The 26,689-nt window shown below is 43.2% G+C and overlaps 2 protein-coding genes across 6 annotated transcripts in view; both read right to left on the minus strand.

Moving 5' to 3' along the window:
* LOC126389193 (cytochrome c oxidase subunit 4 isoform 1, mitochondrial) overlaps positions 1-26,689 on the minus strand; it is a 516,851-nt gene that overhangs the window by 78,714 nt on the left and 411,448 nt on the right. The gene's annotated exons all lie outside the window — the stretch shown is intronic.
* The window catches only part of gse1b (Gse1 coiled-coil protein b), a 188,423-nt gene that overhangs the window by 63,734 nt on the left and 98,000 nt on the right, over positions 1-26,689 (minus strand). The window contains exon 1 of one of the 2 annotated variants that reach the window (XM_050042511.1): positions 2,586-2,795. The exons of the other annotated variant lie outside the window; for it this stretch is intronic. Coding sequence (XP_049898468.1) covers positions 2,586-2,622 — 37 coding nt within the window. The 5' untranslated portion in view covers positions 2,623-2,795. Of the gene's footprint in view, positions 1-2,585; positions 2,796-26,689 lie in introns of those variants that run through there. 2 annotated transcript variants of the gene reach the window in all.

Below are 26,689 nucleotides of genomic sequence, written 5' to 3' on the forward strand. Positions count from 1 at the left end.
TGGTGTGGGAGGTTTAGAGGTCAAAAAGGGGCGACACATACACATGCACACACACATACACATAGTGAGGAGAAGGGAGGAAAGGTACCATTAGACAAACATGGTAAGGGGAAGAGGATCAGAAGGATGAGGAGGAAGATGAAGGCGATGGCCAGGTGGTGGAGGGTGTCAAGGAATCAGAGAGGTAAAGGCCTGAGGAGACAGAGGTGGAAGCTGAGGAGGTCCCTCTCTCCTCTTATCTCGCTTCATCCTTTTATTTCCTCTCTAATTTCCTTTGCGTATTACTCCCTCTCTCTCTTATTATTTGATCAAACCCTCACCTTGACTGTGGTCAGGAGCTCTGGCACACGGAGCAAAGTACTGCACTGAGTCATTCCTCCCTCTCTATGACCCCCTCACACACACACACACACACACACACACACACACACACACACACCTCTCTGCGTGTGTTTCTTTCTGTCTTTATTCCTGACACAGACACAGCAGGTGCTCTGTGGCCTTTACCGGCAGATCTCCATTTCAAAACCCTCCTTCTGAGCCAGAGAGGTAGGCATGCGAGACACAGAAGACATAGTGAAGATATGCTTAAGAAAAAGTACAGAACAGAATTTTAATGCTTATTTGGTTTGTGGTGATAACCTAATATGTGGTAGTCCTATAGATGTGGTGACACTGCGATGAGAATTCATTTAGCAGGGAGAAGTTATATCTTTTATTTCATTGTGCTGTACCGTACCCTTACAGAGGTTATTTGATACACTATCTGTGTATGTTGGTTTTCCTTGCATTAGTTGTTATATCACTTGCAAGACTTGCAAAAACACAATAATAACCAGTATCTGCTACTAAGCTATGACTATTAATCTTGGGGTGCCTTGTGTTTGGCTTGGTAAAAGGCAGTTAAAAAGAATTTTAAAAAAATCCAAAAATAATGTTAAGTGATGGTGGACAGGTGATGTTTGAGTTGCAGCTGGCAGGTGAAGAGGTGTATTGCAACAGGCCATGGTGTTGTACTGAAATACGAGGGACAAAACCAAATTGGTGCTGGTTATAGTCTAACTGCACACTCTACCTGCTGACTAAAGCACATAAATAATGTATCACGATTAAGTGTCAGTGAAGTATACCCTCTTCTGCTGACAACAGTCACACAATGATGAAAACTCACATTAAAGGAACACTTCACCCCCCAAATGCCCATTTGTATATCAATCCTTGATCCCATGTTACACTGACTTTGTACAAAAACATGTTTTTCTCACATAAACAGGTGCAGATGAGTCGTGCATCTGCACTGGTTATGCAGCAGTGTTTTAAATGTGGTTTTAGTGAAAAATTAGTTTGGGAAGTACCGAGCATGCAACTGGATAGATGAGACGAGTTGTGTGAGAGGTTGTCAATGGATGTTTTGCTATAGTTTCACTGCTCTGTAACACAATCCCCTATCATTAATTCATCAAGATTCTTCACCGTGGACGTATGTAAGAAAAAACTAAGTTGTCTTCCAGAATTCAACATAACATGGGGTGTGTAGCTGATATAGAAATTATCAGTTTGGAGGTTAAGTATTCTTTTAACTAGAGGACCAGCTCCTTTGCACAGATTTAGATTAAACAATCAAAAAGATTACATAAACTGCAAGTGAAACAGTCACTGCATTCCTTGCACACAGCATAGTGCATATATTTTTGTGTACTTCACAGGTGTAAGTGCACAGTGTGCTTGTTAAACAACCACAAGCAGGGAAACATTAATACATGTATGAACAAAATTCCGGATTCCGGAATACACACAAATAAAAGAAATATGGTAGAGTGAGCCCAATAACGACGCACAGAGGAAAATATTGCCGTCTTAAGTTCCCTTCTCTTTGATTCCCCCCCTCCTACCTCAGCCTGTCATTCTCTCTCCCTCTCTCACTGCCCTCTCTTGGCTGTCCTCTCCACAATCAGTGCCCAGTGAGCCGTGAGACGCACTTAAGCGCCGACCGGCGGTAACCTCACGCCGCCCTAGTACTCACTCTTTTTCACACACACAGGCGCGCGCACACACACACACACACACACACACACACACAAAACCACAAACATGCATGTGTGCATGCATGCGTGCACAGTCACCGGCACTGACACAAAGACACACAAATACACACACAGACAGATACGAACAGACAAATCACACATACAAAACCACAAATTTGCTTCTCTCCTCTGCTCGCCGTGTGGTCGCGTTGAATAAAACACACGCTGCCACTTAGTGTCCTGTTTACCTGCTGACTTCCATGCTGATAAAGGGCTGAAAGCTTAGCGAAACAGAGTGAGAGCTGCTGTCACACAGCATTACCAGCCTTGGATCTCAGGTTCCAACCTCAGGACCAGCAACACAAAGACAAACGTCTCCTTAGATGCACTCCAGAGCTAACCTCAAACCTCCTGTGCACTTTTTCAGAGCACACAAACACACACACATATACACTGCTTAAACCACCACTGTGCATACACACAATATATTTGTAGACTTAAATGCATACAAACACACAAAAATGAAAATTTCCACATCACACACAATTGCTAATAGCTTACCTGGCAAGTAGTAAAGTGGTGCTTTTAGTCCAAACATGGTTACTGTTTAAGTGTCATGAAGAGAGAGCAACTTGTTTCAGACGTGCTTGCAGTCCTGTCCTGGATGACTGAGCTAGAGAGGGGCTTTGCCCTCGCAGCCACCCAGAAACGAGGCTCTGTGTGAGGGGAGGCTGGGCTGGGACTCAGCCTGTCATCCCCGCTCTCTGGTCCTCGCTAACCAAGCGTGAGGCTGGGACCGCCCAGCCAGCTAGGACACACACATACACAAACACACAGACAGTCATACAGATACGCACAGACAGAGAGGTGCAAGGGTCGACCCCCTGAGTACGCCCCCGCTCTCGACCCCCTCACTCTTGCCCGTGATCCCCACGGGCAAAGGGTCACACACTCGCTGTCCGTTTCCAAGCAGCAGCAGGAAACACGCTCTTTCTCACACGCACACACACATACACACACACACACACAAACACACACCCAGGGAGCCGGGACAGCCGGAGAAAGATGTAAAAGCTATCGGTCCAGTGCCAAGAAGAGGTGAAAAGAGGCAGGAGGGAGGATAAAATACAGGCTGGGTAAATCCTGAAGACGAGAGCGACGACTGATTCCTGGGACTGTCTTTTATCCCTCTATCCAAGAAAGATGATCAGAGGAGAGACGGCTCTGCTTCCTCCACTACTGCTGCCACTCTCTGCCTCTCTCTGCCTCTCTCTCTCATTTTCTCACCCTCCCTTTTTTCTCCCTCTCTTTCACTGCTGATACGGAGAGAAGGAGGTGGAGGAGAGGAGGAGAGAAGGAGGGCAGAATGAACTCCCTCCAGGCAACAACACAGCCAGATAGCGTGAAAGTGTGTGTGTGTGCGTGTGTGTGTGTGTGTGTGTGTGTGAGGGGGGTGGTGGTGTTAGAGCGAAAAAAGATAGAAGAGGAGAGGGTACAGATGAGAGGGAAATACCGGCCGGTGCTGATGCTTCACCCGAGGAGGAGAATGGTCACAGTTCAATTCGGAGTCAGGGTGACAGCTGATTGGACAGCCCCAGTGACAGCGAGAGGCCAACGACTATCAAGGGAGCATCTGTTCACACTGTATCAGACAGTAGGAAAGCATCAACCAGAGGGAGTGCAGATAGAGTGCCGTGGGTCTTCAAGGGCAGCTCACAATAGAACAGCTACGTGTTTGGAAGAGGAAAATATAAAAGATCCCCCGCCTCCATTCTCTTCTCTGAAAATAAGAGTCCTTGTCTCTGTCTGCGAGTGTGTGGGTGCGTTTGTGTGTCCGTCTAGGAAACTTGGCTTGTGCAGCCTAGCGCACAGACTGCTCACCATGCTGCGCTGACAGCAGACTTTCCCCCCTTCTCTCTCTCTTCATCACACACACACACACACACACGAATAAACACACACGCTGTGTTATTCCGCCGCCTGCTCTGCACACAAACCTGACTGAGATGGTGGCAGTAGGGGTGAGGAGTTAACTATCTTCTGGGATGCAGCCATGCCAAACCAAAAAAACAGCAGGAGACAGGGTGAGGGAGAGAGAGAAAGGAAGAGAAAGGGAGAAATGATGGAGAAATACTCTAGCAAGACAGTTTGCCCCGAGGGCTGACTTGCTCTCGAACCCATTCTATGAAACTCACAGTGGGGGAGAAAGAGAGGGGGGATTGGCAGGAGTTTAGTGAGGAAGGGGAGGGAGGCAGACTGAGGGGTCCTCTGCCTTCAGAAAGACTCAGAGGACAGGGGGAGGAGAAAAAAAAGAACTCCACAAAAAGCATCCACAAGCACAGTGAGAATGAGTGGGAGCACGAAAGGCATGCTCACAGGCAAATAGGGCAAATAATCGCTAATAGGGACTGATGATTGAAGGAAGAAGGAGAGACAGACAGAAGGAGAGAGCAAAGTGTGGAAGGGGAGGAGAGTCCATAGATTGAGATATGTAGGGAGCGGGGGGAGGGGGAGATATTCTGGGAACAAAGCCCTTCTATATTTATCCAAAGACAGGAAATCAGTAAATGTTTAATTAAGACAAGTACAATGTGTCTACGGTGTGTAGGTGTGTATGCTATAACATAAGGACAGATAAGTGAGGTTGTGCAACATGTTCACATTTCCACAGCCCTCATGTTACACAGCATGCAGCGCTGAATGTGCGCAAACAACACACATTATCATCGCCGGAAGGCATGTGCGTGCTTCTGTGCTGTTTTGCGCAGGTGTGTGTGTGAGGTAGGTGTTGAAGTGTCTCGCACCTTGCGAGACAGGTTGGAAGGCGACGTGTCCCCCTGAGGTGCTTATACACCACCGACTCTGATGACACGTTGACAGACAGAGAACTGAAAATACAGCATCCAATTTCCGTAAGGTGGACAAGATGAAGATCGATTCATATTTTTTCTCCACACACTACAGTTGCAAGCTGCATCCAGATGTTCCCCCATATTTTAAACAAATTTTCTCAAAAATTCAATAAAATGTGTCAACTAATTTTATGTTGATGTTCTGATGGGAGCACAACAATCAAACAAGCACCTGTAACACTTTTAGTAGGCTACTGCAAATACATCTTTGAATTTGTTTCCTGCCTCCCAGCTGCTATAGCAGCCTCATTTAAAGTGTTTCATAAGGAACAGGTTATTCCAGATCCTTGATGATTTATTTTAAAATTAACACTGTATTTGGATAATGAATGTATTTGGGAGCATGGTGTTGCAGTGGTTAGCATTGTCACCCCACAGCAAGAGGGTTCCTGGTTTTAACCCGGGGTGGGGGGTTCGAACCTCGGGGTGAGTTTGCATGTTCTGCCCGTGTCAGCGTGGGTTTTCTCTGGGTACTCCAGCTCCCTCCCACAGTCCAAAGACATGCAGGTTGGCGGTGACTCTAAATTGCCCGCAGGTGTGAATGTGAGTGTGAATGGTTGTCTGTCTCTATGTGTCAGCCCTGTGATAGTCTGGTGACCTGTCCAGGGTGTACCCTGCCTCTCGCTCAATGTCATTTTGGATAAGCTCTGGCCCCTCTGACCCCCAACAGGATAGGTGCTTACAGAAAATGAATGAATGAATGAATGTATTTGGATAGTCAACCTACAGATAGTGTTTAGACTATTTGTAATATTTCAACACCTTATTAGTTGAGATCATAGACTGTATAATAACAATGGAGGATATGACAGCTCCCCAAAAGTGAAGCCAAAACAACCTGGTGGCTGGCTGCAGTATAGGTCATAAACTCCACCCCTCCATGTTACTGGATGCAACATGGGCCAAACTAAAAGCTCAAAGTAGAGGTCAAATCAATTTTTGGTGATGTATGTTCAAGAGTTCATTTTTGTTATCAGTTTGGTAACACACGTTTTTTGATGCTACAAACATCACGATTGACAGCTGTGTGTGCCAATTAGTGCGCTTTTAATCAATAGCGCTGATCACTACTGGTCGACAGGTTTATGGGTGGGAACTCAGCACCATGGAGATTGACACTGGCTCAAAATGATGTCACCAGTGCAAGATGGCAGCGGCCGTATTCAGAATATTTTGGCTTCCTTTTTGAATAGCAGAGAGACGTGGCATCCATCTATATATATATATATATATATATATATATGTATATATAGTTAACAGATTATCTACATATAACAATTCATGAACATACCTACAAGTTCTCAATATAATTTAGTTGAACTGTTGAATCTCGACTAATATGCTGTTAAAATTTTACAAATACTCTATAAACTATCTGCTGGTGGACTACACAAATAAACTGTCGCCTAATATTTGATGTTTTAGGTTAAATCTTTGGCAACACAGTGCTGAGTACGGCTTTTGCACTGTTCTAACTATTGAAAAAGAGTTTGTAGAGCAAACAGAGATTAAAACTGTACCATTTTATATCAGTATATCTGAGACAGAGTAGAAGACATTATGTGGAAGGAAATGTTATGAGGATAAAAGGTTACTGCCTCAAAATGAAACCCAGTGCACAGTTCGGTGATGGAAGGGGACATCGACAGGTAATAGATGAGAATAATCTGTTTGCTTTTTTTTTTTTAATTTTGCTGCTCATTAAGGGACAGGTGATCCTAAAGACTAGCTATCCTCTGTTATTTAAGGTAGTGTAATGAGTCACATTTGACAAGTGCACTGCAGAAGAAGGCACGCACATGCACACACATTCTCTGAAAGGCTATAAAAGCTCCCTGGGGACCGAGGCAGTGTGTGTGATTGAAAACACTGTGATCAAGGAGTAACAGGAAGAGGGAGAGGAGAAGGGAAGAGGGGAAGAACAAAACAAGTGAAAAGGGGGTGTTAGAAAAAAAGGAGGAAAGATGAAAACGGGATGGGAGGAGGGCACAGCAGTCAGCTGACAAGGATAGGGAATAAGCAAGAGAGAGAGAGAGAGAGAGAGAGAGAGAGAGAGAGAGAGAGAGAGAGAGAGAGAAGAAGAGTGATCTCCCTCTCACAAACACACACACTCACACACACAACCCTACCATGCCCACTTCCTGTCAACCCACTGTCTTCCCTACAACCCCCCCCTTGCAGGAAAAAATAATCACTCTCTCAATCGTTGTGCCTGTGTGTGTGTGTGTGTGTGTGTATGTGTGTGTGTGTGTGTGTGTGTGTGTGTATTGAAAGATGGTCCTCTTCCACGGCAGGGAAAGCAAAGATAAGGCGTCACTATAATCTTTCCCAACCACACACAGCCTCTGGAGGTGCACACAGACTCACACAGACACACGGATACACACACAAATACTGTAAACTGCTGCACTCTGACACGATTGCAAAAAAACAGGTCAGTTCCTGTGGAGCCACCCGTTCACAATCTGAGGTCGTCAAATGCCCACGCTTTGTCACGCCCCTCGGCATCTGACACCAACGCATAAGGCACCCCTTAGCATCTGTATGAGACGCACCAGGCTTTCAACTAAGTCCAAAGTTAAACCAATCTGCAGCAGTGTTAGACGCTCAGAACAAGCGATGCAGTAGAAGAGCAAGAACGTGTGGATGGATGGGTCAAACAAACACAGGACTCACAGCCAGGAGACAGATGTTTGTGTCCTTTGTGAGCACCTAAGTCACGTGACTACAACGTTATGTAGTTAACTTGCGTATAAACATACTTATTTTAACCCAAACCATGATCTTTTCCTAAACCTAACCGGAAGTTGTTTTGAAAAGTCACTGTATGCATGTAACGAGTGGAAACTGACACATTCCAAAAGCGATACAAGGGGGTACTCGGAGCGTCATACTTCGAAGCGTGGGGTATTGAGTATTGGAAACACTGTGTATTAATCTGAAACAGAAACAAGGCCACATATCATCGTCATGTAACCACATATACATTTATAGATACAGTAGGACTTAGAAGCCAACTCCATTGCATGGCCTCAGGCCTCACAGCAAGCAGGAGAGGTAAGGAAACATTTTGGAAGGAAGGGGGTGTAACATTTGGGAGTCTGACAGATTTTACAAAAAAAAATAATAAGCTGAACTTCAGCGCGTCGTCTCAGATCAAATTTGACGAGAAATGATATCTCGTCACCCTTCACTCACCCCTATTTGCCGAGACCCGCACCCACTCCACCATTACACACACCCCTTTAACCTGACCTCCCGCTGGTGATTAGAGGCCCGCGCAGTGTGTGTGAGCATGTGTGCGTGTGTGTATCGGTCTTTGTGTGTGAGATGCTTCTCTCCGTATGCTAATCACAGCCTAGCACTGAGAATTAATTTGCAAATGTGTCATTACCCATCAGGCTCAGCAGCAATAACCCTGCAATTACACAACTCTCGCCTGGCCAGCTGAGCACCACACATGCAAATGTATGCACACACACAGCCACACACACACACTCACTCGCGCACATGCTGTTTCTACAGTACTGGACAGAAAAGCTCTGATATAAAGATGCTACCTTCTCATAGATAAGACACCCTGCTTTACCACGGCAAGGAAAACATACAATACTTTGTATCCAAGTGATATTCAGCATGTTTACAGTGTAATCACAGCTCCTCACCTCAGTGTCAACAGGACAGCAACCAAGGTCAGCTGCGCTTTTTCACATGCTCCTGTTTCTTAGCAACATTATCCAGGAGTGTGGCCTTGCTAAGAAGTTCAGCGGAATCGCACAATGCCTTCATATATTGTACCAGACACAGTAACTGAGCATCGGCGTGTGTGTGTGTGTGTGTGTGTGTGTGTGTGTGTGTGTGTTCATGAGTTCAAGCACTTACCTGTGAAATGAGGGGTCAGGATCAGAGGAGAAGTTTGCAATGGCCATGAGTAGGAGTAGGAGGAGGAGGAGGAGGAGGAGGATGGTTGACATGAAAAAGAGAAAACAACAAAGCTGTGAGTTTACATGAGTTATATCTAAAGTTAGCATACATTTATTAGCTCTATCTGACATGACAAATAAAAGAATATACTAAATACAGAAATATATAACAACTGAATGCTTCTCTAAAGGGCTATGTGAACCATGTCTTACAGCCCTTGCATTTATTACATCTCAATTCAATTAATGCACCACCTTTGGAGCAATGTGTTTGACAGTTCTCCCCAACACCATCATAAAATTACCAAATGAGGAACAGCTTTTTAAAGTGCCCATTAGAGTTTAAGGGAGTTGGAGAATCTTTGCAAAGAAGCCGTGAAGCTTTGTCAGAGGCTTGTGATGGTACACAACCTTACTAAGACAATTTATGCACATTGAAAATATATTTTGGAAATGCATGCAAAACAGCAACGGTCATTTGGGTTTCCATCCAAATGTTTTACATGGACCTGCACTTGTAACGCGCCTTTCTAGTCATCCGACCACTCAAAGCGCTTTACACTAAGTCCCATTCACCCATTCACACACATTCATACACTGGTGGCCGAGGCTACCATACAAGGTGCCACCTGCTACTCAGTTTTTAACACACTGACACACTGATGGAACAGCCTTCAGGAGCGATTTTGGGTTTAGTATCTTGCTCAAGGATACTTCGACATGCAGATTGAAGGAGCCGGAAATCGAACTGCTGATCTTCCGATTGGTGGTTGACCTGCTCTGCCTCTGAGCCATAGCCGCCAAATTTAAACCAAATTTTCAGAAAATCTCCTTAAAAAAAAAAAAAAAAAAAAAAAGGCGAATTTATCTGTTTTCCATTCACATCAGATACGCAAATACTGAAAGTTCAAGATCAACAGTTTGTGGTGCTAATTCTCCAACCAGGTGCCATTATACCACTGCAGAAGAAGAGAGCCAGTCACAGTTTAAAGAAGGAAAACAATGGATGTATAATAATGCAAAGCGCACTGGACAATGGGATTAGAGAGTTTTAAGCAACTGATATTATAGCTATGTGCTTCTGTAAGAGTTCTGGTGACAACCTTGTGTGCATTATAAGCACTTTAAAAGCCTTCAGAGACAAGAAAGAGAGCTTGCAGTGACCTATGCAATGACATTACATCATGACTGTATGTCATGATTTATTCAATGTCTGTTTCCATTGCACTTAGTCACATTTACCCATTATTCGTAACCAACTTATTCACCTTATCCCAAGTATAAAAATTGTCTGGTGCTTACACTTGGGTTTTTGTATACACAAATTAAAAAATGCACATAAAAAAGGTGAATGGAAAGCACCCATATTAAGTCTTCCTTGAATCTGAAGTTAAGAAATGGCTGACACTGATTAGAGCTCATATTTTTCAGTCTGGTGAAAAGCAGGGGAAACAGCAGCGACACCAAACTGACTGCTAGTTGAGTTTTTAGGTCATTACCTCTTTTAAAGGAAATTCTGTGTTTCAAAATTGAGGTCAACAAAGGGTTAAAGTCAAACTAAATGCTCAATCACTGGATGCAAACCACCTGCTCTCGAAATCCACTTTTCATCACATCGCCTAATATGGTTAAAGCTCATTCACACATCTCTGGGCCTGCTACAAGAAACTAACCCGCAGTGGCACAAACTCATCTAAAGCATGTCACACACCTGTCACACATACTCCTCAACACTTCAGACGCACTCCTCTCTGACGTTGGCCTTGTCGCCCGTTGCAGTCACACCTTGGGGTGACGGCAAAGGTGTGCACATGCACATGCATAATGTGTCTGCCTTTTCCATCACTTGGAGCTTAACTGACTCGACCTTGAAAGAACTGTCAAACAACGGGCAGTTGACGAACAGAAGACAAAAGGCTTAAACCGATTATTTTCTTTGAACAGGGGAAGAATGTCAAACACAAAAATTTAAATTCCTTAAAATGATTCATGTTTTCCCTGTGATCACGCACTGCTGGCAGATAAACAGACAAATAACCTGACAGAGAAGGAAACCACAAAACAAGACGGAAGAACCGAGGGTAAAGGGGAAGACGGGATGTTTTGTAATCTCAGGCCACTGTCCAACTACTGATGAAGCTTTGGTGTTGCTAATCCTGCCTGACTCAGTTTATAAAAGACAGTGAAGATAAACACTTGAGTCTCAAGTTAACAGATTCATGTACTTGGAGACCCTGCTGGCAACTCTGAAAGAGAGAGTCTATTTTGACAATTTACTTTGGCAACACAAAGCAGATCGCTGCATGAGTAACCTAACACTTCCAGCGAGGACAGCAGAGGTCTAGAGAGATTCTTGTCAAAGTGTGGGATAATACAAGCTCCCTGAGCCAAAGGCAGCATTGACTGGCTTTTACACGAAACACATCTGGTTTGATTTCGACTCAAAGGAACAGAATTTGCATTAACACAGTGTCTACAAAGCTACTGATGCCAGATACATGTGAGTTACTGTACTGACTCAGTTATCAGCAAAGAAACTGTCCACACAGGGTTTAATCGAGCATTAGTTACACTTCACTTGGAGGCCAGAGAAGCGTTTGCATTAGCATAACCAAAGTATGCACATTATCCTGTCACGTTATCTAGCTGTGGTGACTTCCTTGTTGCCGTTATGGCAGTTATCAGGTGGTGCCAAAACTAAAGAACTGATGTTTAAAATTCTCTACAAGCCTGTTGTCTTCACTAGTACATATCTGTGCGAGATTAATCCATGCACTCCACTAAGAAAGAGATACTTTACTGACAAACTGAAGTGATTTGAATCGGAAACAAGCTAAATTATGCTCTTACTTTGAGGAAAGAAATAATATTGCAACACTTAGCCATGATTCTAGATTAAGTTACCCATTAAAATGGATGATTTGCGCAGTGTGGATAGCCCTATGAACATTCTCCAGAATTTCTCTTGATGACATCTTCAGGCGCCTCTTGCATTTTCTTGCTTTGAGAGTCACATTTTAATATTCACAAATCAAGCCCGCACTCCTCATGTTCCCTGGAACACTGTCACTCCTGATTTAAAGTGGATTTCCCTTTTAAATGGCTGCTAGCCCTTATTGTGGCCAACTCTCACACACACACAGACGCACACTCGAGAGAACAAGGTGGGGGGAAGCTGGCCAGAGCTGACAACCTGATGTGCCGTCATATCATATCCCTCCCACAATGCCTTGTGGCACACCTGCTTTCTAGCACAGACAACAAAAGCGTCCCTGTTCTCAGCCGAGGGAATGCATCGCACCACACGTCTCTGCTCTGATGAGGCTTTTTATAGTCACTCAGCTCTCTTACCTGCATCCTCCAACCCTTCATCTGTCTCCATATCAAACACATCAGATCTGCTGCCTCTCAGCGAGTCCCGTTGTTATTAGACAGAAGAGCAGAGAACCACAGATGAAGAGAAGGAGGAGGGAGGGAATCTTTAAAAGCGCTGCTCATTTGATTAACAAATATGTGTGTACATGTGTGCTGCGTGTTCCTCTGTGTAGTGTGTGTGTATACGGGGCGTATGCGGGTGTGTGTCTGTGAAATCGCCCAGGGGGCAGGTGTATGGTATGCAAACGCAGCTGAGGGAACCTAGGGAGCAGACGCAGCAGGAGAATCCTGCTTTACAGCAACGTGCTGCAAAGAGGCTGACAACAGGCTGACAGGGTGGGATCACATACACACAAGCAGGTATGCACACACACACAGTTGCTCACATAAACATGTTTATGCACATATGCACAAATAAGAACAGCACACACAATCCCATGTACATGATTTAATATTTAATTGTGTGTATCCATACACACAAGACTGCATCCACACACACTGCAAGCACACACAAAGAGCTGCTGGCAGTGTGTTTTTCGCTTGACTTGTGCTCTCCTGTGACATTTCCTCATTGGCTTGTTTGTCTCAATTATCCCTGCTTATTGGACAGAGATGGTTAACCCATTAACTTACACACGGGGAGGACGAAAGGAGAGCAAGAGAGAGAGACGGAGAGAGAGTGAAACGGCGAGTGCGGCGGAGCTGGATTACAGTTCGGCATGCCTTAGGCGTGTTGTGAATCACACAACTGTACGAGGCCACAAACATGGGCTGGCCGGGCCGGGCGCCAAGCAAACACACAAAGTTGTACACGCACACACAGGCAGCAGAGAGCAGCTGAGGGGGCAGCGGAGCACCAGCACCTTGGGGTCTGTTGGAGGGCCTGAGCTGACCTTCTCCACTCACCATTGTGCTTCTGGATTTAACATCCTACAACAAGGCTGCGGCTTTGTGTGTGTGAGTGTTGTAACTGTGGGTAAGTGCATCATTAGATGTGCCAACATGTGTGCCTGAAATGTATGTATGTTGGAAAGCTGTGTGTGTATATAAGGAGGCTGGCTTGCCCTGTGTCAGGCCTCTGCTGTGTTCAGTAAGTGAGGCGTGCTAATACTGCGTGTGCTCAGGTTTCACGCATCAGCACACAGTCGAAGAGACTTACTCGAGGTCACCGACTGTCAAACCCTCCTCCCCGTCTCCCCCTCACCCCTACCTCCTCCTCCCCTCCGTGACTCAATCCTTCCTTTCCTCTCGCTAAATACTTTACCTTTAGCCAAGCTTCAGCACTCTATCTTTCAGTTTCCTTTTGCCCCCCCCCCCCTCCCACTCTCCCACTTTGCTATCAGTCGTCCCTTCCCTCTGCCTCTCCCCCTCCCTCCTCCTTACTCCCTAGAGGATTCCATCATGCTCAGTCTTTTAGTATCTTTAATGTCTTTTACCTGTCAACAGAGGAGAGAATGTGCGAGCAGCTCCCCAACAAAGGAAAAACACCCTCCTGTCATCTCAGAAAATGCTGCAGGGAGGAGGGGGGGGCAGGGAGGGAGATCGACAGGGGGACAGGGGGAGCTAGATAACACGGGAAGCGGAATAAAAAGGGAAATGCTGAGGGAAGGGGATAGAAATATGAGGCAGCGGGAATGTTTTGCGCTTAATGTGTGTTAAGTAAACACAAGCTGTGCCATTCCTGAGCAAGTTAGCGGTTTGAAAATAGCATTTAAACGGCAATATGTCTTAAACAGGCGCCACATTTCAACACCTTCATACACTTGGAGATGACACACCCTGTCTGTAAACTACTGTTGCACAATTACCCCTTGTTTTAATCACAAGGAGCAGCTCAAGTATGAATTTCAAACTCTTACACACTTGTGAAAGAACACGGGCAAACACAGACAAACATGACCTCTCCGGCTTCAGACAGAACCAGCCTGTGAACCCTCAGAGGCTCAGTTCAGCTCTACCACACTCCGCAACAGTCCCAGCAACACACATTCACACGGGATAAAACTATAAGCCGTGCAATCCAATAGGCACCTCACTCAATCTGGGACTGTCTCTCTATCCCATGCCAGTGTGTGTGTTTGTGTGAGTGAATCCTTTGCTATTGCTAATCTGCTGGCGCAGCCCCCCGTCCTCAGCGTTGCCCTCGTCTCTGTATTATTCTGGGATTAGCTCGTGTGTTAGCCTAGCTGCAGCCCACAGCCTGAGCTGGGGAGAGGCAGCCATCTTAGAACAATGCCTATTGATGAAACACTAAGAGGCTTGATTGGATTAATCATCTCTCCCTCTCCTTTTTTTTCCTTCTCTAGCTGTCCCTCTTTGTTTCCATTCCCCTTCTTTTTCTTTTCTGTCCTTCTGCCTTTCCCTACTTCCCTTCAAAGCTCAATAACACACAGATTTCGTTGTTTCTCCCCGGTGACGAGATGGCGCTGTTGACGCCCCCTCGTTGGATAACGAACACATATAACAGGCTGCCGGTTTACGAGGGCACTTCAAGGTAAAAAGTAAACATCTAATTAAAAGGAGAATCAAACAGCTTCTCACTGCTTCCGTGTGGTAATACATTTTCCATTACAGTGCTTAAGTGACAGGCCCCTCCTTGATGGGAGCGATACGAACGAAGAATCATATGCAAGATGTTGGAGAGGGAAAACTGTGATTGGAGACTCATATATGTAAGCTTTTCTTTCTTTCTATGAAACACATGAACGAGAGCTGCCAACATGTGAGGGAGAGCAGAGAGGGATAGGGGTGAATCTCTGCAGATTTGGCCTGTGTTTAGTTGGGGCACTCTACCAAGTGGCAGTCGCTAGCCTGGGCGGCCTTTGGCCCGCTGTCCCCACCAATCACATTCCGGCCCCTAACTACGCCAGCGTGGACCCACAGCAACCCTCCAGTCTGGTGCCAAACACCCTTGCACACACGCACACACACACACACACACGCACACACGCACACACGCACGCACACACACACACACACACACACGCACACACACACACACAAGGGAAACCACAGCTCATACAAACACTGCAGCCAACTCCATTTTCAAACATGGAAAACAACTGAATTAACACTCTGTGATCCTCTGCCAAAGCAGAAGGATGCTCCTTTATACATTCAAACACACACACATGCACGCGCACATATGCACACAAGTACATATCCATGAACGCACACACACAAGGGGCTGTTTGGGTGGAGTTATCTGTGGTTAGATTTTAAATGCCTCATCCCCTCCTTATTGCTGCTTCTCCCTCTCTCTCTCTGTCTGCTTCGCTTTCACCGTGTCTTTTCTGCTGCTGCAAGATAAAAGCAAATTACTGTCTCATGCCGGTGTTGTTAGCATCGAAGCTATTTAGACAGTGGCACCTCTGTGTGATGCTCCAGTGTTTGGAATCCAAAAATTGGGTTGAGAACAAGGGCGAGTCAGAGTGATGAGGGGTAAGGTGGGGTGGGTGAGGGAAAGGCAAGGCAAAGGCGGTGTGATGAAGTAGCTGCGACATCATTTCTTCTGAAGCACAAACCACTTGATCTAAATGCATCTTATTTATATTTGCACTGATAATGACCACACATGCACCTTCTCCTCTCTCACATCTTCCCTTTTTCCCCCCCTCCATGTCTTATCTCTTCCCGACTCCCTCCCCTGTTATTTCCTCCATCCATGGCCGAAAATGGTTTCTTTTTTCTTTCTCTCTATAATCCTCCCATCACATCACCGGTCTAATCTGACCACTTCTCTGTCTCCCTAATTCCTCCGTCTTTCTTCTCCCCCCCTACTTGTCCCATTGCCATTTTTTTTCTTAGCTCTCATATGAAAACTGCACTGTTTAAAAATGCAGACACACAAACACACACAGACTCCACACATGAGCACGCAAAGCCACACACACACACAAGATCTGACACTACTTTTGTTTTTGTTTTTGAACAAACCAATTGTCACAGCTATGGTTATTTAAGGATGTTTTCTCTGTTGAAAATCACAGTAGGAAGAAAAAAATGGCAACCAGCTAAAAACGGAGAGAGGCAATCACCTGACATCACAGCTATTCATCCTGCAGAGAGCTGTTTGGTCCTCCACCAGCATGAAGAGGAAAGGCCTTCCAAGAATCCCTCCTCTCTCTCTCCTCCCTGTCTTTTTCCACAGATTAATCTGTCCAGCAGCCGTATAAATCTCTGCGCTCACTGTGGAGAAATGCTCTATGTGGATCATTTATGTATGACAGAAAACGGAGATAAACCCTGCTAAACCTCACTTTAAACGGCCTGAACTGACCTCACGCTACACACACACACACACACTACATTTAGCTGTAGCATGAACAATGTGTGCTTTTGTGCTACGTGTGTGAGAAATGAGATAATGTTGAAGTGTAGGTTTACATTACCCAGAGAGCATGTGTGAGTGTGTGTTGTCCTGGTTTGTGCTGCTTGTTAAGGTGTCATGATCATTTATGGCTAAGGTCAAAGCAACTCTCTCCTTTACTAAAAAAAAGGGAGGGGGCCTCAGGAGAAGAGAACCAGGGGGGAAAAAAAAACATTAGAGGAGGGGGGGTTGAGATGGCTTCAAAGGGTCCTGCTGTAACCATGGTGCTGCTGAGCTTGGTCACCGTGGGAACAGACCTTCCGAAATGTTGACGAGGGGAATAAGCATTTTTGTAATGGAGGGGAGGTGGGCTGTTGCCTCCGAGTCCCCCTCTGTCACAATCCAGTGTTCACACAAACTTGGTGTCTTATCATTTTAAGACCACTCAGTACAATGCAGATCTCTGCCAGGTAGGAACAGTAACAGTACAAAGTTTATCTGTGGGCTACAGAACAACAAAGCAGAAAATAACAATAAACACAATAAAAACTGACAAAAACATTTTTTTAACTACATAACTTGCTTAATACTTAATGTAAAAGCACACACCAGATTGCAGCTGGACTGTACAGAACTGTGCCTGTTGAAATTGTTCCCTATACATTCAAGATGGCAGCAAAGATGACAAAAACTGGGATCTCGTAACATGCCTATGATCAATGGATCATAACATATTGGGTTTTGAAATTCATCTGCAGATGCTCTAGTTCAAAATGAGACCAAACTTTTCTATTGAGCCACGATGAAGCTCAAAATGTGGCCTGCAACAGACTATGGAAGGCTTGCTGTTTGTAATCGAGCCGATTTCCGGCTAACTAACGAACTTGCTTACTTCCTAACTTTTGGGCGCTACTGGCTGGTTAAGAGGAGGGAGGAGTCAACACACATAAAACTATAAAACTGTCTTTAAAACAGGTTTTTCAACAATTATGCATCACCGCAACCACTTTTGATCCTTCAGCTTTTGGTCATAAATGTGCACGCAAAATATTAGGCTGATTGGTCCAGTAGTTTGTGAGATTAGCTGCAGACAGACAGACAGATACACACACTCACAAAAACATGATTCCTACCAGAAGTCAATATTACAAGAGAATAAACAAGTACATACTGTACTGAATAAGCAGTGGTGTAGACTTTGTAGTCCACAGTGCAGCAGCTTATAAAGACCTTTGACATGTAATGCTGTCTATAAAATATCAGTACACTGAATAGCCAGTTGCACTACAACCCAACAAACAATTATTACAGATATGCATTACTCCAGTGATTACTTTTTCAACTAAACACACGATGTATTTGAAAAACTGTAAAAGCCCTATGGTCTAATGTCCTAAATTATCTTATCTTGTATGACTAAAACTCTCAATGTAAAACTACTGAAGACTCACAGCTGATATAAAAGCTGATACATTTATGTTAAAAAAAAATGAAAAAATATATATTTTTTTTTTTTGTCTATTTTAGATATTTTGTTACTAGTTGCAGTCATTTTATGTCTCCTTGTGATTGCTTTGACTTTTTAGTCAATGAGATCTCTTTCAGCTAATTTGGGGATTTAATGAGGTAATGTTTTGTCTTTTGGGGCTTTTTGTGTCTCTTTGTGGTTGTTTTGCCTGTTTTTGTAAAAAATAAATAAATAAATAAATAAAAATAAGACTGATAAAAAAAAATAAATAAATAATGACAACAAGAGGAAAAAAGTAGAAAATCCTTACATTTTCAAAGCCATATTCAGAAAATGTATGTACTTAACTCGTTTATACAACTGCATCAGACCGATAGTTAACCTTTTTATGTGCTCTATGTGCCAGATTAATGAGACGTGTTTACATCACCTAACATTACTCAAAAATATGTATCAATCATTTATCACTATATCCTCTTCCAGGGACTGATTAACACTTCAGCCTGCAAGATGGAAATGCATCTATTTTACTTTTTTTTGGCAGCATCTCCAAAGTGTGTGTAAATCCTGCCTGACAGTTGGATGGAAACAGCTTGTGTCTCCGAGCAGGCACCTCTCCTATTAGATACAGATGATGAGCAGAGTTTTCCAAAGATTTTTTGGAGAGGGAGACCGCAATGAAACAAAGACTCTTCTGTTTCAGGACATTGTTATTGCAAAATTAGCTTCATCAATCTCGCTGACCTCATTGGCAAGACCGGTCTCTATTCTCAGACCTGAGCTGTGTGTGTGTGTCCGTCCCTGCTGTCCCAACAGTAACCAATAATACCATCTCCAATATGGTCCCGCAGTGAGCGGATGCTGTGTGATTTAGATGATATTTGTTTGCATGGATAGAGCATAAGGTGTACTCATGTGTGCGTGTGTGTGTGTGCGTGTGTGTGTGTGTGTGTGAGTGTGTGTGAGAGAGAGAGAGAGAGAGAGAGAGAGAGAGAGAGAGAGAGAAAGAGAGGGAGAGAGAGAGATTGATTTCCTGTCAAAGTAAACAAACAGGCTGAATCGGTCAAAGGGAGACAGGCACTTTTAGTAGTGACCACTGCAGTAGGATTTACAACACTCTTAACGATCACACCCTCAATTAGACCTGCAGAATAGTGTCTGTGTGTGTATGTGTTAGTGTGTGTGTTAGTGAGTGTGTGTGTGTGTGTGATGATAACTACCGTACAGAATAGCAGGATGAAGGGGTTATGAGTAAGCGCTGCAACACTTCGATTTCCCCTCATGCTGTGATGTCACTGAATTTATTACTAGCTCTTGCTTAAGACCATACTCACCATAAATCAGACACACGCACACACATACACGCGAAGACACTCGGAGACACACACGTCGCTCTCTGTTCGTGTCAGGCTTATGATGAGGAGCAGAGCGGAGAGGGACTGTGATGAGGGGGAAACAAACAGAGCGTGGAGACGGATGACGGATGGCTCCTCTCATTCAACGAGCCAGTCTGAGATGAACATACACTTAGGCAATACGTTCCCCGGTCTCGGCCTCCGTCTTCCTGTCTCCTCTGCTGCGACAGATAACTAACACTATGGCACCTTGATGTGCTGATAGCACTGCTGCGGACCAACAGCAAAAAGACGATTTCCAGGCTGATAGGCTGACTGTCGCACACCAACAATAGAGAGATGTGAGTCGTGGACTGACACTACTAAGCAGACCAATGACTCCCACTGTGTGAAGAATGGGGATAATAGAGGAGGGCCCACTCAAAGTCGAGCAGGGAAGAGGTGGCAGGGGCGCTGGAGGTGACCAGAAGGGAGAGTAATTGCCTCGCCGCACTCAAGGTGCTTGAAATGATCTGTGACCTGTTCCAAGTGTGTGCGCTTAAAGGGAGGGGCGAGAGCCACAGAGAGGGATCGGGCAAGAGAGAGAAATGACTGTTGCAAATGCCCATTTCCTGCCGCCGCGGGGTCATGCCTGAGTGCCACCAGGAAGTGTGGGATGGAGCGGAAGGTGGAATAACGGAGGGATAATCTTGTCTGAGCTCCAGTGTGTGAGGGCAGGGGGCTTGTTATGAGAAAATGAAAGGGGAGAGGTGGAGGAAAGGAGAGCCACGGGCCATTAAAGACACCTCAGCTACACATAATGGCAGGTAGTGCAGAGAGGGACGCAGGTAGCCAAGTGGAGTGAAGGTTAGTGAGGGAGCAGGGGCAATACATGGCCTGTACAATAACCAGCAGGCTAAAGCAGCCTTACACATATGTCAAATATGACATTTTATTCCACATCTACCTTGTTATTGATGGCATAACGTGACTATTTTTTGTTGTTGCTGTTGATGCTTGCTGTTGATGCTTTAAGAGCCATTTAGGTCTCTAATTTTGTGTTTTAATGAGGTAATGTTGTGTCTTTTGGGGCTTTTTTGTGTCACCTACTTGTCATTTGTGTCTCTTTGTAGTTCCTTTGCATCTATCTGTGGTCTTTTTGTGTCTCTTTGTAGTCATTTTGTGTCTTCTTGTGGTTATTTTGTGTCATTTGAATTCATTTGCATCTCTTTGAGCAAATTTTGTGTCTTATTGAGGTATTTTTTGTATTTTTTAGTTACTTTTTGTTAGTCTTTGTAGCCATTTTGTGTCTTCTTGTTGTTGTTTTGTGTCCCTTTGTAGTCATCTAAGTCTCTTTCAGCTAATTATGTTTTTTGAGTTAATTTTCTGTCTTTTGGAGCATTTTGTGTCACTTTCCAGTCATTTTGTGTCACCATGTGGTTGTTTTGTGTCTCTCTGTGGTCGTTTTGTGTCCCTTTGTGGTTGTTTTGCCTGTTTTTTGCACTTATTTTGTGTCTCGTTGCAGTTCCTTTGCATCTCTTTGTGGTCATTTTGTGTCTCCTTGTGGCTATTGTGTGTCTTTTTGTAGTCTTTTAGGTCTCATTGAACAATTTTTTGAACAATTCTGTGTCTTATTTTGTGTCTTTTTTAGTTGTTTTGTTACTCTTTGTAGTCATTTTGTGTCTTCTTGTGGTTGTTTTGTGTCTTCTTGTAGTCATTTAGGTCTCTAATTTTATGTTTTAATGAGGTCATTTTGTGTCACTGTGATTGTTTTGCCTGTTTTTGTCATTATTTTGTGCCTCTTTGCAGTTCCTCTGCATCTCTTTGTGGTCTTATTTTGTAGTCATTTAGGTCTCGTTGAGCAAATTTAATGTCTTATTGAGGGTTTTTTGTCTTTTTTAGTTGTTTTGTTACTCTTCGTAGTCATTCGGTATCTCCTGTGGTTGTTTTGTGTCCTCTTGTAGTCGTTTAGGTCTCTGTCAGCTAATTTGGGGTTTTAATTAGGTAATTTTGTGTCTTTGGGGGCTTTTTGTGTCACTAACTAATAATTTGTGTCACCCTGTGGTTGCTTTATGTCTCTTTGTAGTCCTATTGTGTCCCTTTGTGTTCTTTTTATGTCTTTTTGTGGTCACTTTGAGCATCTTCCTACATATTAATTTGAATGACATTTAGCAGGTGAAGGCCAGGGGGGCCCTAACATTTTGGGCCCCTCATCCTGTGCCAGGTAGGCTCGTTCAGTAATCCATCCATGGTGATGACCACTTACATTTACTGTTCATTTCACTCAGCTAGAACAATGAACTTTAAAAGCTTCAGAAATTGTGTCACTTAGCTTTAATGCAGCTTAAAAGATGCAAAAACTCAAACACAGCATTTCAAAAATCCCCAAAGATTTCTATTTTATCTCGATATCAAAATAATATTCATATTCACAGTGTTGAATTTTGCACCAGGCAGCTCCTGCTACTTTCCTCTGCAGAAAAAGTCTAGTCTATGGAACAATAATAATCCTTTATCACCATGTGGTCTTAGTGTCTGCCTCACTATATTTCTTTTTTTAATGTCTCTAAGAAGTAAGTGGCACAATTGCAGGCAGAAGAGAGAAGAATATGAAGAAAGAGAGAGAGAGAGAGAGAGAGAGAGAGAGAGAGAGAGAGAGAGAAAGAGATGTGGATAAATGGGAGAAAAGGGTAACAGAAAAGACAGAGAGGCTGTGAAGAAACACAATGTTTGTGTTTTCTATGCTCAACTCTCAATTTTCTGGGCTCCTATTTTTCTCCCTGCTCTCTCTTCTTATCAGCGTCTTCCTCTAACTGCCCTCTCTGGCACACAACCCTCTAATCAGGAGGTATCTGCTGGGTTATGTCATTGAAACGTTAAAAAAATACATATATATCTGTGTCAGTGGTTTACACAGATGACTGTGAACATGGATATGTCCTCAGATTTTTTCTCTTTCTCTCTATCCTTCCTGCTTTATCCCTCACTGACTTACATGCTTCACTTCCCCTGCTGTAATCTCAACAGCATTTACTGAGCTAATTAATGGGGCAGAGGGTTGAGTACTGCTCAACTGAGACAACTCCTTCTCTTTGTGTCTTGCACACATGGAGAAGGAGAAGAAGCAGAGTAAGGAGAGGTAAGAGGGTGAAAGAAACACAAGGATAAATGTACTTTTTTTCTGCTTAGTACCAGAGAAAGAGACACAAGTTAATTAGTGCATTAATAAAATATCAAGTGTGGGTTTTCTCTGGGTACTCCAGCTTCCTCCCACAGTCCAAAGACATGCAGGTTGGCGGTGACTCTAAATTGTCCGTAGGTGTGAATGTGAGTGTGAATGGTTGTCTGTCTCTATGTGTCAGCCCTGTGATAGTCTGGCGACCTGTCCAGGGTGTACCCTGCCTCTCACCCAATGTCAGCTGGGATAGGCTCCAGCCCCTCCGCGACCCTCAAGAGGATAAGCGGTTACGGATAATGAATGAATGAATGAATGAATGAATGAATGAATGTACTTGAATATAACATTCATTCTGTTGATTAGCATCTTGGCAGGGCGGGGAAGCCTTTTTTGGTATAGCTTAATTAAGGACATTTCTTCAGCTATAAAATTAATCAAAAAGTAATCAGATGTCATAAGTTACATTACTTAGAAGAAGTAATATAAATAGTTACATTACTTGTTATAATTTTGGCAGGGTAACTAATAATCTGTAATCTGTTACAGTTCCATAGTAACCTTACCAACACTAATTAAATATCATTGTTTGTTCTTTTAAAAAATGTAGAAAATGTAATGCATGAGGGACCAGGGAGTGTGTTTCTGTTCCTTTTTTTGTTTGTTGAGTGTGTTTCCATTCTTTTTATTGTTTGTTTGTTTCAATGAAATGTTGTGGTTTATTCAGCCACCTTGCAAACAATGCCATGCTGCCTACCAGCCACTTGAGGCAGATAAGTGAATCCTGTGAATGTAAGTGAATGAACACGGGTCCACGAGGCCCTACATATTCAAAAACCATCAAATAACTTTAAAGGGACAGTTTACCCCAAAATAAAAAAAAATACATATTCTTCCTCATACATGTAGATTATTTTAGTGTTCGCTGCCAAGTGTTGGAGAGATCGGCCATTGAGATGTCTGCTTTCTCTTGACTTTAACAGATCTAGATGGCACTCGGTTTGGTGGTGCTTTAAATATATGAAAACAGCAATATCTCTGGCCCGATTACTCCACAGACCTTGTTCTGAAAAGTTTCTTGTAGGAACTTTCTTTCTAACGAACTATTCTGTCCAACCATATCACTACACAGAAGGAAGCGTGCATCTACTGCTAGCTCACCTAGCACCACTGAGCTAGCTAACGTTACAGCTAGCTAACGTTACAGCTAGCTAACGACGAGCAGGATGCCATTATTGGTTCATCTCACACTGTTACAAGGATGAGCCTATGACCGATATTTCAAACACTCAGAAACTCACACCAAAACAATCTAGATTGATAAAGAGCACTACAGGTAAGAGGAAAAATATGTATTTTTGATTTTGAGATGAACTGCTCCTTTAAATATTTAAAATTCTGGCGTAACTACTCTGAGAAATGGTGGACAGCTAGCCATTCATGACAGCAGAAAGGAGTCAACCATTGTATAAGTTACAAAAACCATCTAAATCTCCTCAAAACTCATCTACTCTCTATGTTTCGGTGTACTTTATCTATACTGAAGCCATTTCAAGGTATGTGCAGTCTCTATGGAAAGCTGTGCAAGGCTAATACAGTAAGTAACAGTGTGCTCTCTTTATAACCCCTGGCGGCTCACAGAGTGCAAGTTGCCATGTTTTGTGTCCCTCTCATTGCCATGTTCATCCACTCAATAACATTCACATAAAAAAGGATGTGATCAAGCTTTTGGGTGATGACAGCAAACTGTAGAAAGAAGGAGAAGAGAGAAAGAGAGAGGAGGAAGAGCCAGGAGGAAAACAGATGTACTGTAGTTGTAGGAGAGGAAAAAGCAAGGCTCTTATCCGGAGACTATGCTGAGTAAAATGTCACCTTATTACCAGAGCAGAAAGGCCAGCCTCACTTTCCCTCTGCCGCCCGAGAAACATGACACCCAATGTATTTGCACTTACAGAGAGCATAAGATGTGTAGGCCAGTCAGCACAAGGGCATTTTGACTAGGGCTGTATAGGTTTTTATTTTCTCATCATTGCAATGTCAACTTGTGCAATGAACCTTTTGCAAAAGACTGCAATATTGCACTCAGGGATTTTTGAGTTGGTTGAAAGAGAGTATCAGCAGAAAACTGCACTTAAAATGTAACTATAATTCTTTTTTTTAATTGGTCCCTTTTGTGTTCAGTTAAATGTTTCATTTGTTCAACAAAATGGCCTTTATTTTGTTGTATGTTAGCAGTATACCGCCAGGAGCAGCGACGCCTCGTTTCTGCTTACATATGTGACTGGTGTCCCTAGATCCATACAGATGCTGCCTCTAGTGTCCAACGCAAGGAAGTGCATTTTTTATGGATGGATAGAAACCTGATAGAAACTACCTGTAGCCATGGGAGAGAGGCTAATTTTGTCAATTTTTCGCCATCCAGTAGTTTGGAATATGTGCTTGGAACATTACCAGGACAAAAACAGGACCTGCCAGGTGCATGGCATGTATTGTGAAATATTAAATTAAAAAGATGTATCAACGGCTGAATGACAATCTGAGTGTAGATAATGTATAACCATATTTTAGCAGAATAACATTACTCAGATTCACAGTGTGTTAAAACTAGATAAACAAGTTCTTTTTAATCAGACAAACTCACTTGACAATCAATACAGTTTAATAATCCAATATCTAATCTAATATATCCAGAGTACTTTATGATGAACCAGTAGTATCTCTTCTCCATCTCCGTGGTTTATAGAAGAATCCAAATAGCATATTTCTCAGTATATAATTTTTTTAAACGGTTGAAAAGTAAGAAAAAAAGCTCTTGAAGGGTGGTGTGTCGCTCTGTCCATCAGATGTAAAAAAGGGTATTTGTTAGTGAAAGCATTAGTTACACACACTTTATAAACCACTGTGTCTATGAGGATGTTTTGGAGTTTTTCTGAGTTTTACAAAAAAATTAATTGAAGTGGTGTCAGCAGTCCTTGGTCCTTCTAAGCAAGCCACACAAGAGAAGTTAACACTTTGAATGAAATATCTTTAAGTAATGTTATTTTTAATTACACTTTCGAGAAGTGCAGATTGCATTTTAATACATTTCTTAACTGAATTAACACCAAGGTCAACATTTCCGAACGTCAGGGGAAAAAAGAAGCGTTTCAGTTGAATGCACTGTGGTACAAAACGACCTATGTGTACACCCCACCTGTGCTTCAAACACTCTACATATCGACTGCATTTATCATGGTATTTGTGTTCAGCACAAAACTAATAATGCCACATATTCTGTTTTGGTCCCCCAAGTCTGTCCTACAATTTCTCATGTTTTTATCACCTCACTTTTTAAACTTGTCACGCAAATAAATTGAAAATGTAGGCAACAACAAACAAGAATATGTCATGTATCATATCGACTCAATGCTAGATTACAGACAACAGAGAAAGCAAGCTGAGAAACCAGGAAAATTCTCCATAAACAATCATTAGCCACGGATCCCAAGTCTCTCATCTCTAGTTGATTTTCACTTCTATTTAATCCATCTCATTTTCTGCTTCCTAACGCTATCTTCTCCTCTTCTTTGTTATACTCCTTCACAATCCAAACCAGACTGAAACACTCTCTATATTTACCGGGTGTCACACTAAAATTCTTCCTGCTTTCTCTCTACCTTTTCATTTGTGCACGGTTTGGTCATAAACACACACATGCCCAAACTACAAGGTGTCGTGTTTTTGTTATGGTTCTACTGGTGCACTTATTTCATTGGTCGAACCCGACACAGAGAATAATGAACAATTCGGCATGACAAATTCTGTTTGTAGAATACCACCGCACCAGCTGAGCCTGGGCATCACTGTGTCTTTCTTTGTGTCTGTGTTTGTTTAGATGCAACCGCAGTAGATCCACAGAGCAAACTATATTAGCTGTGGGTCCACTGAGCAATATGTATCCTGTACATCCTGGCTTCATGATATCAATATCAATTTAATATTTATACAGACTGGATCTGAGAGTCTGCAGTCATGCTTTTATTATTTATATAATAGTAATTTGAACCACTGCATCATCAATATATTCTTGAAAATAATTTAAAAACTCTGATGTTGCAGTGATTGACAACATTTAGTTTATTTAGTCAATAACTGTCATAAGTTTTAGATAATTTAGAGACAATTGTTTC

This window comes from Epinephelus moara, chromosome 1, assembly GCF_006386435.1.
Source record: "Epinephelus moara isolate mb chromosome 1, YSFRI_EMoa_1.0, whole genome shotgun sequence".
Classification (NCBI taxonomy): domain Eukaryota; kingdom Metazoa; phylum Chordata; class Actinopteri; order Perciformes; family Serranidae; genus Epinephelus; species Epinephelus moara.